The sequence below is a fragment of the Oryctolagus cuniculus genome, chromosome X (assembly GCF_964237555.1).
Source record: "Oryctolagus cuniculus chromosome X, mOryCun1.1, whole genome shotgun sequence".
Taxonomy (NCBI): domain Eukaryota; kingdom Metazoa; phylum Chordata; class Mammalia; order Lagomorpha; family Leporidae; genus Oryctolagus; species Oryctolagus cuniculus.
The window spans coordinates 48,592,265-48,610,791 of record NC_091453.1 but is presented as its reverse complement, the minus strand read 5'-3'; the positions used below and the strand labels follow the sequence as shown (position 1 = coordinate 48,610,791).

The window sequence follows — 18,527 nt, the reverse complement described above, 5'->3', positions numbered from 1 at the left end:
TAAAAGAGGTCGGGAGGTGTTGAGAGCAAAAGGGAACGGGGCAGTTTGGAAACAAGCTACTTGGTACAGCCCCGCGTGGAGCTCGCTCTCGCCAGCCAATGTCCTCTCTGCTCTGCCTGCAGGCTCTAGGACTAGTCCTTGCCCTGCATCTGAGGGGAGGCCTCAGAGTCTTTGGGTCTTTCCTTGCTAGCTTTCTCTGCTTCGCCTCTCCTCTGCATCTCCCCCCACCCCACCCCCACCCTGCCCCGCCATGGCCGCCAGCCTTACGCCATAGACTCAGGCCTAGGGCCACAGCCATGAGAGCACGTTCCTCACATTCCAGCCTCCCCCAGCCCTCTCAGCTGGGCCACACAGAGCTCTATTCACAGCCTGGCCCTCCCTTCCTCCAGAGTGGGGTGGGCTCTCACCGCCCCCAGACCTGGCCTGGGTTTTGCCAACACAGACTGTGGCCACTGTGGCAAACAGGCTTCCTTGCTCCTCTGGAGCCAATCTTCTGTTTCTTGGGGTCTCTCATCTGGGAGATGGGTGCAGTGGATCTGGCTGCTTGCACGTGCATGAGTATGTGTGTGTATTCTATGTAGGTCTAGAACAGGAGCTGTGTTGAGCCGTGCTGTCATCGAACACAGGCATGGATAAAGACATAGGCTGGGTCCTTGCATGAGTTCCCAGTCCAACATGGAGACAGCTGGGTGTGTGGAGGATGGTGTGGGACCTGGGCTGGATTGAGGCTGCCACCAGGCCTTCAGTTGGAGCATTGGTGTCATGATGTCCCCTTTTATTTAAGAGGTAGAAAGATAGAAAGAGACAGACAGACAGAAAGATACAAACAGAGAACTCCCATCCTCTGATTCAACACCCAAATGCTCAGGGATGGACCAGGCCAAAGCTGAGAGGCAGGAATTTAATCTGGGTCTTTCATGTGGGCCACAGGCACCCGAGTACTCGGGCCATCACCTGCTGCCTCCCAGGGTCTGCATTAGCAGGAAGATGGAATAGGGAACAGAGGCAGAACGTGCACTTGGGCACCGTGATATGGGATGCAGGCATCCCAAGTAGGGTCTTAACCACTAAGCCAACCATTCACTCCTTCACAGCACCACTTTTAAACCCCATGCCAATGACCTTGAAGCATGTTGCTCGTGTTCAAGGCTGTGGTGGGATTTCACAGCCCTGGCAGCTGCCAACTTCATCCCCAGGAAGGGCGGGGGGAGACCTGGTTTCGAGAAGGACTGACTGATCCAGGCATTGTGGGCTCGGCCCTTTACCTTTGAGCGATTCTTTGCTAGGCCTCGGACTTCCTAACAATAGGCAGGCCCTTGAGCATTCATTCCTCTCCTCCCATCAGAAGGAAGAGAGTGGGGGATCGTCCCAGCTGGGAAACAGCAACAGATTTAAACTTCTAGAGGCTTTTGTAGAACTCAGAGTATGGGAGAACCATTTGAGGAACCCCCAAAAGGCCTATCATTCCCTCTTCTCCCTTAGGCTGTACGCTGCCCCATAGGAGCTGTGTGGGCCCCTCAGGATGCCTGACTCTGTTCCTACCCAGCAGGATTACTGTGCTCTACCAGCTACTCATCTAGTGCCCGAAAGGGTACCTGGCCTGGTGGTTTTATAGGTCACCCCTATAAGCGAAATACCTGCTGCCTTAGGCTCTTTCCCCCTTAATTCCTTCCTGCCAGTCCTAACAGGGCCTCCTTTCCTCCTTGCACACCCCAACTCCTCCGCTGGCTCACCGAAGCCCTCGCCTTGGGACCCTTGCCTTCCTCTGCCAGCCTTCTCCCAGCCTCAGGCCTGACTGTCCTCCCCACCTCCACAGCAGCCAAGAGCTGGGCCAGGGAGGAGAGTGAGCGAGCAGCTGCAGTCCCCAGGGGTTCTCTGGATAATCTCAGGAATTTCATATCCCAAAGACTTGACTTTCCCACTGGCCAACAGGGATCCTCCTTCCTGCCTGGAGCTTGGGAGCCTTTCCAGGAGAGGCCTTCGAGGGGTGAGTCGAGGAAGAGGCTGGAGGGGAGAGATGCAGTGCTTCCAGTGTGGGATTGAGCTGTTTTTCCAGACTCTGGACGAGCCTGACTGGGGATGGGCCTAGGCATGGGGATAAGACAAATAGGGGACCTGCCTGAATAACCTAGTTCCTGAACTTCAGAGTACTAACATCCGTCTTTTCTACCATGCTTCTATTTCCACAGGGTGTCCCCAATCCTAGGGATGAAGAGAGAGAGAGTAGCAAGCTAAAGTTTATTCTCATTCTGGTGTAAGCCATGTGCCTAGCACTTACAAAGACAGATCTGCTCTCTTCACGTTTACCTAATACTTACTGAGCACCGAAGGTGTGCCAGGCCCTTTCACGGATGTCATCTTTGCAATGAGTTATGAAGTAGGATGTAGAAAAGGAAAGTCAAGCTCAGAGAGGGGGGAAGGGGCAGAACCTGGGCTCGTAGGTCAGTGTCCTGTTTCCAGCTACTACACTACCCCACCACACCACATTCTTCTCTCCAGCGCCCAGAGTATGACCCAACCCAGGCTGAAAGAAAAGCCAAGGACAGTCAGGCCACACCCATTTCCAGGGCCTTAACCCCATTCCCCATAGTGCACAATTTCCTTGCTTCTGCCTTTTGGCAAACTCCAGCCTTGCAACTGCTGATTGAACTGGACTCTGAGGTCCTTGGCAGTGGCAGTGGCAACTCAGGGGTTGGCCAAAGAATGAGGCCAAGGAGCTCTAGTCCCCAACCCCAGCAAGAATCCTCTGACCCCAAGTCACAGCACGGGCTGCCTAAGCTACTGCTCCTTGTTACTGTCATCAGTAACTTGGAAATCAGGCCGGGCCCTGGCTCCCGGAGCTCCCCAAGGCCTCCAGCTGTTCTCAGGCCCTAGGGGCTGCTGGGAGGAACAGCGTCCAGTGCAGGCTCTTTTCCCTGAGCCTAGGCACCCCTTCCTCTTCCCCAGGGACCTTGAGTGGAAATCACTGACATTTTGGGATCGGTGACTTTTTTTTTTTAAATATGGCCTGGAAGTTCAGAGAAGTATATGTGAAATTTGATGGAAATATCAGCTTTGGAAGGACGGTCAGCAATAAATCCACCTACCTTGTTCATTTTACAGGTGGCAAAACAGAGTCACAGACTGCATAAACATAGTAGATTTTAGAACCAGATTACTTGAGTTAAAAAATCTCAAGGTCACCACTTAAGAAGAGCTGTGTGATGGTGGATGGGTATCTGAACCTTTCTGGGTATCAAGAACATGAAAATTATGGGAATAGCAGCACGTGCCTTGCTGGGTTATGGCGAGGGTGATATGAGTTAGCATGCATGAAGGGTTTGAAATGCTGTGCTCTGTAACTATTACTTAGTATTAGTTCTAAACTTCTCTATCTTTGGGAGGAAAACTTCAACTCAAGCATTGCCACTGTGCAGCCTCTTCCACTTCTTTCTCCACCAGCCATAGTCTCAGGTATGTCCTCTCCCAAGGACTCCCACCTGTACCCCTATTAGCACCAAAGAAGCTGCAGACAAAGTTCATCATCAGTATCTGAGGGAATGTGAGTTGCAGCTGAAGCCATTCCTCCTACCCCCCCATCTCCCCTTCCCAATGCCCATCCCACCTCTCCTGCCCCACCCCCACCCCAGCCCAGAACAAATATTTTCCAGTCTCAGCTAACTGTTGAGTAAATCACACCAGTTGTGGCTGAGATGGGGCAGGTGGGGGAAGGGAGCAAGGGTTAGGATTAGGATCAGGGAAAATCATGGCAGAGGCCCCGCCCCCATCCCTCAGGCTACACCCAAGACTGCTTCAGGCTTTACTGTTGTGGGAATGACCCAGATTCCACTAGGAGGGCCATCCTTTTGCCTTGATTGTCAAGGCCAGGCACTAGGTAGACTAACATTGTGAACTGAATGAAGAGTTTCACATCCTGCATGGAGTCCATTCCATTCCTGGACTAAATCAATCCCATATCCACCAACGGAGAACTTGGGGGTTGTGCATATGAAAACCTCATCTTCTGGCCGGCACCGCGGCTCACTAGGCTAATCCTCTGCCTTGCGGCGCCAGTACACCGGGTTCTAGTCCCGGTCGGGGCGCCAGATTCTGTCCCGGTTGCCCCTCTTCCAGGCCTGCTCTCTGCTGTGGCCAGGGAGTGCAGTGGAGGATGGCCCAAGTCCTTGGGCCCTGCACCCCATGGGAGACCAGGAGAAGCACCTGGCTCCTGCCATCGGATTAGCGCAGTGCGCCGGCTGCAGTGCGCCGACCGCGGCGGCCATTGGAGGGTGAACCAATGGCAAAAGGAAGACCTTTCTCTCTGTATCTCTCTTTTACTGTCCACTCTGCCGGTCCAAAAAAAAAAAAAAAAACACCTCATCTTCCTCATCTTCTACCCCCTGGACAGTAAGCCCTGGAAGGGCAGGGACCTACAGCAGTGTTGCTCAACATCATCTGTCTAGACTGGATCCAACCCAGTGCCTGGCACATAGGAAGAAGGCCCTGAATAAATATTGCTTGGTTGAGTGAGTGAAGGAATGAATTTCTTAAAGCTAGCCACAACCAAAGGAAACCCTGTGTTTCACTCACGATAACTAATGCTTTTTCATCATTGTTTCATTTGCCTCGCAAAACAAACTTGTAAAGTAAGAATTACAATGATCCCCAACGCCTAAACAATAAAGAATTGACCCTTAGAACATGCTACTTTTCTAATAGCTTTATATATATTAACTCATTTAAACCTCAGAACAACCCTATAAGGTGGGGACTATTATTATCTACATTTTTAAAGACTTTTTTTTATTTATTTGAAAGGCAGACTTAGAGAGGAGGAGGAGAAGGGAGAGAGAGAGAGACAGACAGAGACAGAGAGACAGAGAGATCTTCACTCCCCAAGTGGCCACAATGGCTGAAGCTGCACCAATCCGAAGCCAGGAGCTTTTTCCAGGTCTCCCACATGGGTGAAAGGGCCCAAGCACTTGCACCACTTTCTGCTGCTTTTCCCACATACATTAGCAAGGAGTTGGATTGGAAATGGAGGAGCCAAGTCTTGAACCTGCGCCCATATGGGATGTCGGCATCATAGGTGGAGGCTTAACCTGCTCCACCACAATGCCACTACATTTTTTAATTAAAACATTTGATTAACTTATTTATCTGAAAGGCAGAGTGATGGGGATGGGAAGGAGGCAGAGATCTTTCATCTGCTGGTTCACTCCCCAAATGGCCACCATGGCAGGGGCAGGACCATAACAAGGCCAGAAACCCAGAACTCCATCCTGGTCTCCCACGTGGGTGGCAGGGGCCCAACTACTTGGACCATTACCCACTGCTTCCCTAGGTACATTTGCAGGGAGCTGGAGCAGAAGCAGGGCAGCCAGAACGTGAACCGACACTCTGATATGGGATGCTCGCATTTCAGGTGGCAGCTTAACACAGTGCATCACTATGCCGGCCCCATATTATTATCCACATTGTGTGGAGCAAAAAAACTAAGGCTCAGAGTGGTGAAGTCACATTCTCAAGGTCACATAGCTTACAAGCTGTGGCTCAGAGAGGCGAAGGACTAGGCTCCATGCTTTCCTCCTATAGATATATGCTGGTCTTTTCACTGCATCAAAAGCACCAACATTGAACACACAAATTGCAAAGTCTCTCATTCTGCCTCCTGGTTCCATTGCCACTCACACCTGCCCTCTACATCTATGGCAAGTCCCTTGAAGCTGTGCCTGTTCCCTCTCCTGTCTCCAGCTTTAGTCTTCCTTGAAGAGACTCCCTGCTCTTTTTTCCATAGATCATCGCTTACGGTTCTGACTCAATGGAGCATCACCATGTTCCAGACTTACCTGTGCACCATTTCACTGGAACCTCCATTAAGTCTTAGCCCCTGGGGAGAGGCGACTTGACCAAAATCACTCAGCCTAGATGTGGCGGAGGTGGACACAATATCCAGGTCAGTCTGACTCTTTGCCCAGTGCTTTTTGGACTACATTCAGCTGCCTTCTATTCGGAAGTGGGAAACTCCTCTCGGGAAGTTTCCCAAATCACCCAGAATCCAATTCACAACTCTAACTCTGTTGGAGTGATGCCAGTGTCTTACTCACTCACCTCGCTCTCCAGGCCGGTGCCTCACAGGTACACCATATGGGTCAGCATGTCGGGGACTTAACAGTTAGCCAAGCAGGGACAATCCATAGAGTGTAGATTGTTCACACATGCTGTGAGCCAGTACCCACCACTCAGCTGACACTTTACTCGACTGGGCTTGGGAACTCTGTAGAGTAGGCCCCAGAATTAAAACCTCCTTCATGGAATATAGGGCCCTGCCCTGCAACGCTCCCCACTTCCCCAAGCAGTCTTCCTATGAACTGAGAGCCTATTTCATATTATCTTTCTTACAAACCAGTAACTGAAAGATAGCCATATGTACATATTTTGGGTGTACATGTATACACTCACTTTCATGCATAGTCACAACCATGCTCACATCAAAAAGATGAAGATACAAGACCTAGGGCAGTATGCTGAGATGAAACAGGCTATCAGAGGAGGTGGTGAGCTCCACATCATTGGAGGTATGGAACAGTGTCTGGTCATTCTTCTGGTAAAATGTGATAGCAGACTCCTACATGCAATATGGAGATAGTAGCTAGAATTCCCTGAAGTCCCTTCCCAGCCTCAAGTTTGTATACATTTGGTGCACCCCTGAATTTCCTACACCTCCCCTGCCTCCTGTGCCCATCCCACACCAAGTCCACAGTACATGCGGGAAACTGGTCTTGCTTGGGAGGACGGGGGCAAAGGGACAGAAAAATAGAGACATCCTGGAAGCTGAGAGTGGAACTGCTGAATCACCCACTCATTGTCACACTTTCACCCCGTATCCTGCCGGCAGATTCCCGGCAAAGGCTGGGAAGCTACGAGCTCCATCTAGCCTGGGAACAGAGAGCACCCGGGGGGCGAGAAAGCACTGCCAAGAGGATGTGTGCTCGACTCTTATGGGTGTGTGTGTCTGTGTGTGAATGTGAGTCTGTGCACAACTCAGTGAGCAGGTGCCTGGGCGGGCAAGTGCAAGAGCAGCCACATGTAAGTCCCATGCACACTCAGGGTGGGTGAGCACATGAACTCAGGAAGGCCTTTGTACACAAGTGCACTCATATAACCAGTGATGGGAAAAGCATGGTGTCCAGTGGTAGGCTGCTGGGTGGCTGGCTGGCCTCTCTCAGCCTTTGCAGTTTGCAAAGCACTTTTCTCTCCACGATTTGTTCTGATTCCCAGAGAAGCCTGTCTATAGGTAGGGCAGGGTTGTTACCACACGCATAGAATATGGGTACATGTGTGTGTGTGTGTGTGTGACAAATGTGCAGACATCCTGCTCAGGATTGCTGTCATATTTGACCAGAGCCAAGTTGTGTTGGGGCTTTGCCACAGACTAAGCAAGGAGATCACCATATATTCCACAGACCACATTCAAATCTACATGCGTCCTGCCTCCCTCTGTAACCTTAGACACATCTCTTTCCTCTTGAGGCCTCAGTTTCTGCATCCGTGGTTTGGAACGAGGAGCAGAATGGGAGGAATATAAGACTCCTACAGATCTTTCCATCTCTCGTGTTGTGTGATCATTTACCTATGTTATGCCAGGAGGGAACTGAGGGACAGTGGGGGGAACTGGCTCTTCCAGTCACCCAGAGGTCATGGCTGACATGGTGCTCCAGTTGGATTCCCCCTCATCTTCCAGGCCAGTACCTTCTAGAACTGATTCGTACACCTGCAGCTCAGAGAGTGCCAGGAGAGAGGGTTCACATGCCAGGTGCTCATATGCATAACATAACACCATGCTAGGCACCGGAAGGAAGCCAAAGGATTCATCAAAAATGATCCTGGGGCAGGGGACTGGGAGAGAGAGAGGGAGAGACTCATATGCAGGCTTGGTTGGACTGAGGGGCCAAGGATGCCTTCCCAGCCCTTGCTGGCCTCCAGGGAAGACACAGCAAGCACATATGGAACAAGTTATACAGGTTCATCTCTTATCCAAACATCTTGTCCCTTGGCTGCCCCTAACCCCCAGAGCAGCTCAAAGCAATCCTAAGGCCTGCTCTGGCCTCTCCACCTTCCAGTATCCCTGACTCATGAGGACTCCCCTTATTCCCCAATAAGTCACTAGAAGTCACCTTCCAATGAGTCACATGTCTTTACCACCTACTTTGTGCCAGGTACATTAAAGATGCAACTGTACAAACTCTCAGGGCATCTCTATGAGGCAGGCACGGGTTAGTGTCATTTTATGGACAAGGAGACCGAGGCTCAGAGGCCCACAGCTAGCATATGTACCTGTGGGGTTGGGGTGGGATGGAAGCACTAGGTGTCTGCTTCTGCCCTCCACCCATCACTTCAAGTCATGGAGAGCTCCATAACGTGTAGGATGCCAGGGTGTTCGGTTTCCTCATCAGGACCCTGAGGAGGCTGAGTGAGCTGATCTGAGAAGCCCTTTCCAGCTATGGTGGGCTCTGCCACAGCCGGGCCCTGCTCCTCAAGTCAGTTCTTCCACAGTTGTGAGATTGCTCAAGGAGGGGCCTGGTTCAAATAGGGCAGTAGCGCAGGGCAGCTCCTGCCTTTGACTGGGTAGACAAGCTGCCTGACACCTGGAGCCCTCAAAGCAGCAGCCTTGGAAGACAGAGCATGAGGCCCAAATGTGGGGGAGTCTACCTGGCTGCCTCTTCACTCTGATATCTAGCCGTGTGTTCATTTGCATCTGCCAAGGTCACACACAACCACACAGCCCAGTGTGTGTGTGTGTGTGTGCATGTGTGCGTGTACATGCCCACATTTCGTTGTGCTGTCATCATGCTTCGGACCACTTACATTATTTTGTGCCTGCACCTGGGTCTGTGTGTCCTTGTGTGTTTGTGCATGGGAAGGTATCTGTGCCTGTATGCCTGCCTCTGTAGAATCATGTATGCAAATATGTGTGAGTTGAGCTGTTTGTGTATGTGTACTGGGTGTGCACGTGCATTTACATCTATACCTATGTGTGTAGACATGCTTGTGCATATGTGTGCAGCTGAGGGTGCACAGATGCATGTGTGTGTCCTATATTCGTGGACATATATATGAGTGAATGTGTGTGTGTGTGTGTGTGTGCATAAAAGCCTCTGGGACCTGACCTGGGACAGAGCTCCCCAACCTTCTCCTGGGGCTCTCCTACCCCAAAGTTTCCAGGAAGCTGCCATGGGCTGAACATGTTGTGGGCATCTGAGAACTTGGGGTAGTGAATGCAAAGGGATTTAAATGCATGCCAAACACCCAGAATAGTAAACCAGGGTAGAAGACAGCGGTACCTCTTGGGTGTCAGATCTCAGTTCCCTTTCCGCTGTCTATCGTCATATCCAGCTCTCAGCACCTTGTCCCCACCTGCCCTCATTGACATCACTGCCACCACCACCTTCCTGGCCTCTGAGCCTCCACTCGGGCCCTTCCCCACTCTCCCCACCCACTGCTGCTGGTGTGCTCTTCCTAAAGGCCTCCATTTAATTCTCTCTCTGCTGTCCTGGAACCAGCCCTCCATTCTCTAAGACAGCCACCATCCTTACGCTGTAACAACTTGTGGCCAAGGAAAACAGTTTTTTAATAAATGAATAGGGGAACCATCAGTGTGTCACAAAATTTTTTTTTATTTTGCCCAGTGCAGACAATTAAAAAAAATTCTCACTCTTCTTTTGTAAAAGAAAGCTCATATGCACCCAAATCCCCATGAGAAACACACAATAATCTCCAAATAAAGAACAGTCCCTTGAGTTGAATTAATTTGGCTTTATGAAGAACCGCACTTTATTATCCCCTCTTTTCTCTCGTTGCACTGCAGATGGGTGAAACATCTGTCAGACACCCCACTAGGTGAGGGCCATGAGCTCTCAGATCAATTCCTAGCCATTTGGGAGGTAGCATCCTGTTCCCCCCACCCTGTACCCCAGTTCCTCTCCCCCTAAACCCTGCACTTGAGCCATATCATGAAACAAGCGCTTCCCCCAGCCCACCACCTCTTGCCTGCCTCCAAACTCTTTGCTCATGTACTGCTCTCTGCCAGGCGTGCCTGGACTGCCTTCGCCCCAAACATGACCTCCTGTGAAACCTTTCCCAGTCCCTCCCGGTGGAATGGATCTCTCCTGCCCCAGGGTCCCGGCATTCCTTTCATCCTATCTGGCCATCAGTGTACTTGTTTGAAAGTCTTCCCACTGGCTTGCACTGTGGGCAGTCACAGAGTGTCAAGAAGGGCGTCGGCCTAGGAGTTCAGACCCCAGACTCTGCCAGGTGCAGCAGAGTGACCTTGGAAGAGGATCCTAACCACTCCCAGGGCCCTTTCTCCGTATATAAAAACAGGACGAAAACAGATGCTGGTGAAGACCACTACCACAGGGAATGAACCCCAAGGGCCTGTGTCTGGCACATAGCAGGTACTAAGTCAATATTAGCTCTTGGCTCTTGAGGGCAGAATCATGCTTTATCCATCCTTGTGAGTTCCGTGGTGCCCATGTAACTTCCCCAGCCAGGATACAGCAGGTACTCAACAATGATTTACTGACTGGCAACCATATAACACAATGTCTGGTATATCATAGGTGCTGGATAAGTAATTGTCACTTTTCTTATCTCCTCTTTGAGAACAGAGGCCATATCCTCTTTCATCTTTGTGTAGCTCCCATGGTGCCTAGCCCAGAGTGAGTGCTGGATACACGGTAATGGAAATAAGTAATAACAGATAGCATTGTTTGCGAGGATGCTGCCAGCCAGGCATCATGCTAGCACCTTTATACACTTTATCTTTTGCACTTGCCTACGTGTGATATTTAAACAATAACACTCGTCTCATCACTCCGGAAGGTTGGTGTCACTATAGTCCTCATATTAAAGCCAAGGAAACTGAGGCTAAGAGACACACAATATCTTTGCCCTTGTGGCAAGCCCAGGAAAGCAACAAACCCAGTATTACAAAAAAAGAAAAAAAAAACTAACAAGCTTACTCGTTTTCATAGGAAAGCCGCAGAAGGTCACAGAGCTAGTTCATGGACAAAGGCAAGATGTGAACTATCTTTCCCAGCTCCAAGAGCCCGGAGCCATCTCAGAAATCAGGTCTGCTTTGCCTTTCCCAGCTGTACTGCACGCACTGGTCCCAATTGCCCCCTTCCCTGCTGAGCGGTGGGATGGGCTGGGATTGGGCAATCACTTACCTTCACCTTCCTGAAGCAAGCCCAGAAAACATCCAGCAGAGGCATGGTGGGGCACGGGCAGCTAGCTGGCAGGGCCCCGGCCTCTCCCTCTCTGGGGACGAGGCTAGAGGGGACCGAGCGCTCGGCAAGAGGCAGCGCTGGCCCTGCGCTCCATCAGCCGGCCCCGAGAGGGGAGAGGCAGAGAGCAGCAGGCAGGCAGGCAGGCAGGCGGGCGGGCGGCGGCTGGCCTGAGCTCAGCTGCCTCAACTAAAGCCCCTCCCGGAGGGCCGAGGGAGGGAAGAAGGGAGGGAGGGAGGGAAAGAGGCTGCCTGAGGAGGAGGGACCAGGAGGCGGGTCACTGATTCAAACTCGGCACCGTTAACCAGTTGGCTGGGACCGGACAGCAGTGCCAATTGAAATTCCCTGAATATTACAGTTCCCCAGCCCGGGGTGTCCAGCCTGCCTGCCCTGCCACCTGCATGCTGGCACGTCTGCCTGCTGGCTTCCTGGAGGAGTAACAGCTCTCCACCCCGCCCCCTGCTCCCCCCCACCCACCCCACCCCAGGCGGCCTCCCTCTGCAGCCACGACCACGCAGGAGCTGGGGGAAGAAGGCCAAGGACAAGGGCTGAGGAAGAAGAGCCCATGGCCCGGGCGGGACACAGGGAGGTGTGAAGGCCCCTTGGGACCTTGGAACCTTTCATAGACAGGCGCTCTGGACCCTGCGTGAGGGGAGAGGGGCCACTCTTTAGCCCTGTTCTTAAGGCAGGAATTGGGACTCACATTGGCACCTCAGGGAGGCCCAGCTGTGCCATGACAGGCAGCAACAGAGATCTCTAAGTCTCAAGTCTGTTAGGGGTTAGAGACCCGGCAAGGCTGGAGAACAATGGCAGCTCCTCTCAGACCTCCCTGGGCTGCCCCATGGGAAGGCAGGTAACACCCCCCCACCACCACCAAGGAGTTTTCTGAGTGTCTTATGAAGAGCTGACGGTGCCCCCTCCGTCATCCACTCCTGTTCTCAAAACCCTTCAAGTCCAGGGGCCGGTGTCATAGCCCCGTGGATTAAGCTGTCCCCTACAACATCAGCATCCCATATCAGAGTGTGGTTCCGAGACAGCTCTATGCTAATGTGCTTGGGAAAGCAGCAGAAGATGGCCCAGGTACTTTGGCCTCTGCCACCCACATGGGAGACCCAGATGGAGTTCCGGGCTTCTGTCTTTGACCTGGCCCAGCCCTGGCAGTTACTGCTACTTGGGAACTGAATCAGCACATGGAAGACTCTCTCTCTCTCTTTCAAATAAACAAATATTGTTAAAAACAAACAAAGAAAAACAACTCTTCAGGTCCAGAAATTCAATGTGAAATCTGAACTTGAACCTTCTGGATGCCCTCAAGTCAGTTCTTTCAGAGGGAGCGGAGTTAGCTGTAGGCGGTTCTAGAGACTTTCTGGGCAGGAAGCTGTTAAGAAACAGTGGCTGTGCCCCTCCCTCAGCCCTGCCCTGACCTCACAAGACAGCGAGCTGTGGCTGGTGGCCAGAAGCCTCCCAGGGACCCCATGGCGAAGGGCCAGACTTGGGTCCCTGGGGGCACGTATCATCACGAGGCCCAGAATAACTTACCCCCAGCCCCGACCTCACTTCCTTTTCAGAGACCAGCACTCTGTCTGCCTTTGAGGACTTGTGTCATTAGTTTGTTCTGAGGTTTGTCCAGCGAGTCTGCCAGGGTCCCTGCCGCCCTGCTTCCAGCATACTCTTTGGCCCTACGTTCCCCAGTGGTACCTTGAAGTTGGCGATTACTGATCTCCTTTAGCTCTGACCTCAGGGCTCTCAAGATGTGAGTCCTGCTGGGTCATGTCAGCAACGTAACCACAAGAGTCCAGACAAGTGGCTCCTTCTCCCTCACCTCCAGCTGAGGCCACGTTCATAAAGGGGGAGCCCCTGTGTGGGGGAGGGGCATGTCACATGAGGAGCCAGAGCAGCCAGGGTGTTTCCTCCTTTATCAAAGAAACTGAAAGTTTGTCTTTTTTTTTTTTTTTTTTGACAGGCAGAGTTAGACAGTTAGAGAGAGAGAGAGACAAAGAGAAAGGTCTTCTTTCCATTGGTTCACCCCCAAAATGGCCGCCACAGCCGGTGCCCTGCGCCAATCCAAAGCCAGGAGCCAGGTGCTTTTCCTGGTCTCCCACGCGAGTGCAGGGCCTAAGCACTTGGGCCATCCTCCACTGCCTTCCCGGGCCACAGCAGAGAGCTGGACTGGAAGAGGAGCAACCCAACTGGAATCCGGCACCCCAACTGGGACTAGAACCTGGGGTGCCGGTGCCGCAGGCGGAGGATTAGCCTAGTGAGCAGTGGCGCCGGCCGAAGATCTATCATTGTAAAAATTCAAAGAAGGAATACGAAAGGAAGCGGGAGGGAGGGTGGGAGCATGAGGAGGGAGGGGAGGCTGGGCAGTATCACGATGCTCTTAAATCTGTATATATGGGGGCCGGCGCTATAGCGCAGCTGGTTAACGCCCTGGCCTGAAGCGCCAGCATCCCATATGGGCACCAGTTCGAGTCCCGGCTGCTCCTCTTCTAATCCAGCTCTCTGCTATGGCCTGGGAAAGCAGTGGAAGATGGCTCAAGTCCTTGGGCCCCTGCACCCACATGGGAGACCCAGAGGAAGCTCCTGGTTCCTGGCTTTGGATTGGCACAGCTCTGGCCATTGCGGCCAGTTGGGGAGTGAACCATCAGATGGAAGACCTCTCTCTCTCTCTCTGCCTCTCCTCTCTCTGTGTAACTCTTTCAAATAAATAAATAATTTTTTTAAAAAAATCTATATATACGAAACACATGAAATTTGTACACATTATACAAATAAAACATTTTTTAAAAAAGAATATACCCTCTCTTCCTGCAGCCAGAAGCCCCAAGGATGGTGAGCCAGGGAGAAGCTGCGATAGGAGAGGTGGCAATGGCTGCCTAAGAGTTTCACCTCAACATTCAGGCCCCTGGGAAGAGACACACCTGCTGTGGCTCTGGGGGTTCACTTAGGAAGCGACTGGGTGCAGCATACCATGCTGAGCCAGAAGCCAGGGAACTATAGCAGTTGTGGGTCTCTCACGCCAGCCTCACCTGGGGCTGCTTAAGCCCAGAACTCTGAAAGTAGACTGCCCAGATTCAGATTCCGGCTCTGTGACTCTGGGAGTGGCCTCGGGCCTGTCACTGCCTTGGTTGCCCTGCCTGTAAAACAGGTGATAATGATTGTACCTATCTCATTGGGCAGGCTGAATTGCACGGGGTAAGGCGTTTAACACAGCGCCTGGCAGAAAGTTCTCCATCAACAGTGCTTTTTGTTACAGAAGAAGCAGAGACATTGGAGCCAGACGGAATTAGATTTGAGTTCTGGTTCTCCTGCCTTCTAGCAGTGTGCCCTCACAAAAGGGACTTCCCTCCTCTAGGCCTATTTCATTATCCGTAGACTGTGGATTTGTTAGTTACACAAGGGGACTGCTGTTAGGAGGTAACTAGGTAACATTGGTATACACCTGCTATGCAGGGACTTAATAAGTGCTCAGTTAATATTAGCTGCCTTGCCCCCTCTTCCTGTCCTGGATACTCCTGACTCTCCCAGCTTATGGAAAAGCAGCAAGAGCATTGAAGTGGCTATGTAGCCACCTCGGGCAAATCACCTTACCTCTGGGATCCTCCGTTTCCCTGGCTGTAAGATGAAGATGAGAACGGAGATCCCTGCTCACCTCCCAGGTCTGTCATCGAGAGAGAAGCCTGAGTGCAGTGGCTTCTCTCCGACCACACAAGTCCTCCCTGCTCCCTTTCTCCCTCCTGCCCACCCATGCTATGGTGGCTATGGGTCCCACACAGGGCCTCCCTTGCCTCACACCCAACACCCGCCATGATTGGCATGACAGGCACTAATCCTGCTTTCCTGGGGAGGAGGTATGGAAGGTGGGACCAGGAGGAGCTGAGTTCCTGTGGGCAGGTGGACAGGGAAGCTCTCACATCACTCTAGCCTGTATATATACGACTGCTGGATGTCTCCACCCAGGAACTGGTGCTGCCCACCAGTGGGTGTCTTGTCTAAGGTCGGGATCACCAGTGTATGCCAAGGAGCCCAGGTGAAGAAGGGAAGACTGGAATGGCCAAGGCCCTGGAGGAAGGAAGCATGACCTCCCTCCCAAGGCCGTTGCATCCAGCCATGTGCCAACTACCGAGTAGATCACATCCATGACCATAGAGTGGGGGCGGGGAGGGAAGGAAGGCTGTAAAGAATGTGACAGGAGGCCACAGCTGTATTAGAACAGGACTTCCCTACACTATTAAAAGTCATTAAGGGGGCCGGCACTGTGGTGTAGCGGGTAAAGCTGCCGCCTGTAGTGTCAGTATCCCATATAGGCGCCGGTTCAAGACCTGGCTACTAAACTTCCAATCCAGCTCTCTGTTGTGGTCTGGGAAAGCAGTAGAAGATGGCCCAAGTCCTTGGGCCCCTGCACCCATGTGGGAGACCTGGAGGAAGCTCCTGGTTCCTGGCTTCAGATCAGCGCAGCTCCAGCAGTTGCGGCCAACTGGGGAGTGAACCAGCGGATGGAAGACCTCTCTCTCTCTCTCTCTCACTCTCTCTCGCTCTGCCTCTCTGTAACTCTGCCTTTAAAATAAAAAAAAATTTATTAAAAAAAGTCATTTAGGATCCCCAAAGAATTTTGATTTATGCAAGCTGTAATTTATTATTACATAAATTATTAATAATGTATTATTACATTAGCATTTTATTATGCGAGTTGTGTTTACCAGATCAGAAGTTAAGACAGACATTTAAACACTGATAGGTTCATTCATTCATTTGAAAAACATGCTTAAATGAAACATGTTAAAGATAAATAACCTATTTTTGTAACTTCTTAAAAGTGTTTTATGAAGGACAGCAATATTTTCCAAAACAAAAACAAATTTGAGTAGAGTAACATTGTTTCACATTTTTTGCTACCCTTTTTCCTGTGTGGCTTAAGCAAAGACAGCTTGGGGGAGGTATTGTGGCCCAGGGCATTAAACCAGCACTTACGATGCCCACTACCCATATCAGAGTGGCTGGTTCGAGTCCCAGCTATTCCACAGCTCCCTGCTAATGGCCTGGGAGACAGAGGATTGTGGCTCAAGTACTTGAGTTTCTGCCATCTACTTGGGAGACCGGGGTGGAATTCCTGGTCCCTGACGTTAGCCTGATGCAGTACAGCTGTTGCAGGCATTGGAGGTGGGGGGGGGAAGAACCAACAGATGAAAGATCTTTCTCCCTCTTTCTCTGTCATTCTGTCTTTCAAGTAAATAAATAAACCTTTAACCAAAGACAGCTGGATTCTCCTAGCTGCTTCTGCTTTCAGTCTGTTGTGAGATGAAGTTCAGGTTGAAGTGTGAGAAGAAAATCCTGCCTGCTTCAGGTAGATAGCTTGAAAAGGGAGACCTCATTCACCCTTGGGAAAGTGCACAAGAATCCCCAGGGGTTTGGGGACCCCACTTTAAGAATCGCTGCATTAGAATACCCCAAGTAGACCTCATCAGAGAATCCTGGAACATCTCAGCTGCAAGCCACACACAGCATCCAGTTTGAAACCCCTGCCAAAAGGGGAAATTGAGGACCAAATCAGGAAAATCATCGCCCAAGTTCACACAGCGAGTCAGTGAGAGAGCTCGATCTTGGATCCAAGGCTGCTGCTTCTCAGGAAAGTTTTTTTTTTTTCCCCACCACTTTTGAATAAAATACAGCTTTATAGTTCTTATTTAATTCGTTTTTAAAGTTTTAAAACTGGTTCACTCCCCAAAATGGACTCAACAGCCAGGGCTGGGCCTGACTGAAGCCAGGGATCCAAGTAATCGAATTGTATCATCTGCTGCTGCTTTCCCAGGCTCAATAGCATGGAGCTAGACTGGAAGTGGAGCAGCTGGAACTCGAAGCAGAACTCCGATTCGGGATGCTGGTGTAGCAAGCAGCGGCTTAACCCTGTGTGCTACAATGCTGGCACCCAGCTTTATAGTTCTAAGAGTGGAAGCTACGGTTTGGCAGAGAGCATTCCAGACGCCATGATAGAGGAAATTGGGTATTAGCACCAGGTCTTTCATGGTTGGCACAGGCAGACCCCTAAGGTAGTGAGTTCCCCGTCACTAGGTGTATACAAGGAAAAGGTTGGCCCAACTAACCTCTCAACCAAAGGAACCTGAGAGGCAACTATAAATGGTACTGGCACCATAGTTTGGGCAGGGCTCCTATAGCTGTGTTGAATCAGTTTCTTTTTTCTAGATTGAGCCAGAAACATAGTAAGTATAAATAGTAGACTCGTTCCACATTCATTTTATGAAAGAACAATTTATGCATTTATCTGTTTATACTCTACCCTTCATTCAACAGCATCCAGCTATCATTCAACAGCTAACTACCTAACATCTAGTATGTACCAGATGCTTTGCTCCAACAAAAGTCATAAATGATTTTGATGAGAGTAACACACCTGGTTGCACAAGAAAACGACTTGTCTCACCTCATTGTATTTCAGTCTGTATTTGCTCATTTTGTATTCGTCTAAGTGAGCTTCATGGATCCAGTGAACCCCCAACTTCTGCATGTTTGGGTGGGTCACAGTGAGGGACCAGAAAGTGCGTGGTATACTGAGGAGGATGCTGCCTGGGATGCCTGTGTCTCATACCGAAGCGCCCATCTCTGAGTCCTGGCTCTGCTCCTCAATTCCCGCTTCCTGCTAATGAACACTTTGGGAGGCAGCAGCTGATGCTTCGAGTACTTGGATCCCTGCCATCCACGTAGAACACCAGGATCTGGCTTCAGTCTGGCCCAACGCTGGCAGTTTCAGACATTTGGGAAGTAAACCAGCAGATAGAAGATCTCAGTGTCTCTCTCTCTCTCTCTCTCTCTCTCTCTCTCTCTCTCATTCAGATAAATAAAAATAAAGTAATAAAGTTTTTAAAGAAAACTAAACCTGGTTTCAGCTCTGTGCCTCAATGGGTTAAAGCCATGGCCTGCAGCACTGGCATCCCATGTGGACACCGAGTCCCTGCTGCTCCATTTCCCATCCAGCTCCCTGCTAATTCACCTGGGAAAGCAGCAGAAGATGACCCAAGTGCTCAGTCCTCTGCACCCACGTGGGAGATCCAGAAGAAACTCCTGGCTCCTGGGTTCAGCCCAGCCCAGCCCCAGCCATTGCAGCCATATAGGGAGTGGACCAGAGGATGGAAGATCTCTCTTTGTATTTCCTTCTCAAACAAATAAATTTTTTCTTTTTTTTTTTTTTTAAAAAAAAAAGTAAACCTAGACTGAACTTGGCACTTGTATTCCATCTTTTTTTCT

General features: G+C 50.9%; 1 protein-coding gene across 2 annotated transcripts in view; it reads right to left on the bottom strand.

Annotated features, from left to right (window-relative positions):
- STARD8 (StAR related lipid transfer domain containing 8) overlaps positions 1-11,478 on the bottom strand; it is a 78,421-nt gene extending 66,943 nt beyond the window's left edge. Inside the window, exon 1 of one of the 2 annotated variants that reach the window (XM_008272731.4) lies at positions 11,211-11,478. In XM_008272731.4, the coding sequence (XP_008270953.2) occupies positions 11,211-11,255 (45 nt within the window). In that variant the 5' untranslated portion in view covers positions 11,256-11,478. The remainder of the gene's footprint in view (positions 1-11,210) is intronic. The other variant, XM_051827159.2, reaches the window with a different exon arrangement.
- Positions 11,479-18,527: the final 7,049 nt, after the last annotated feature.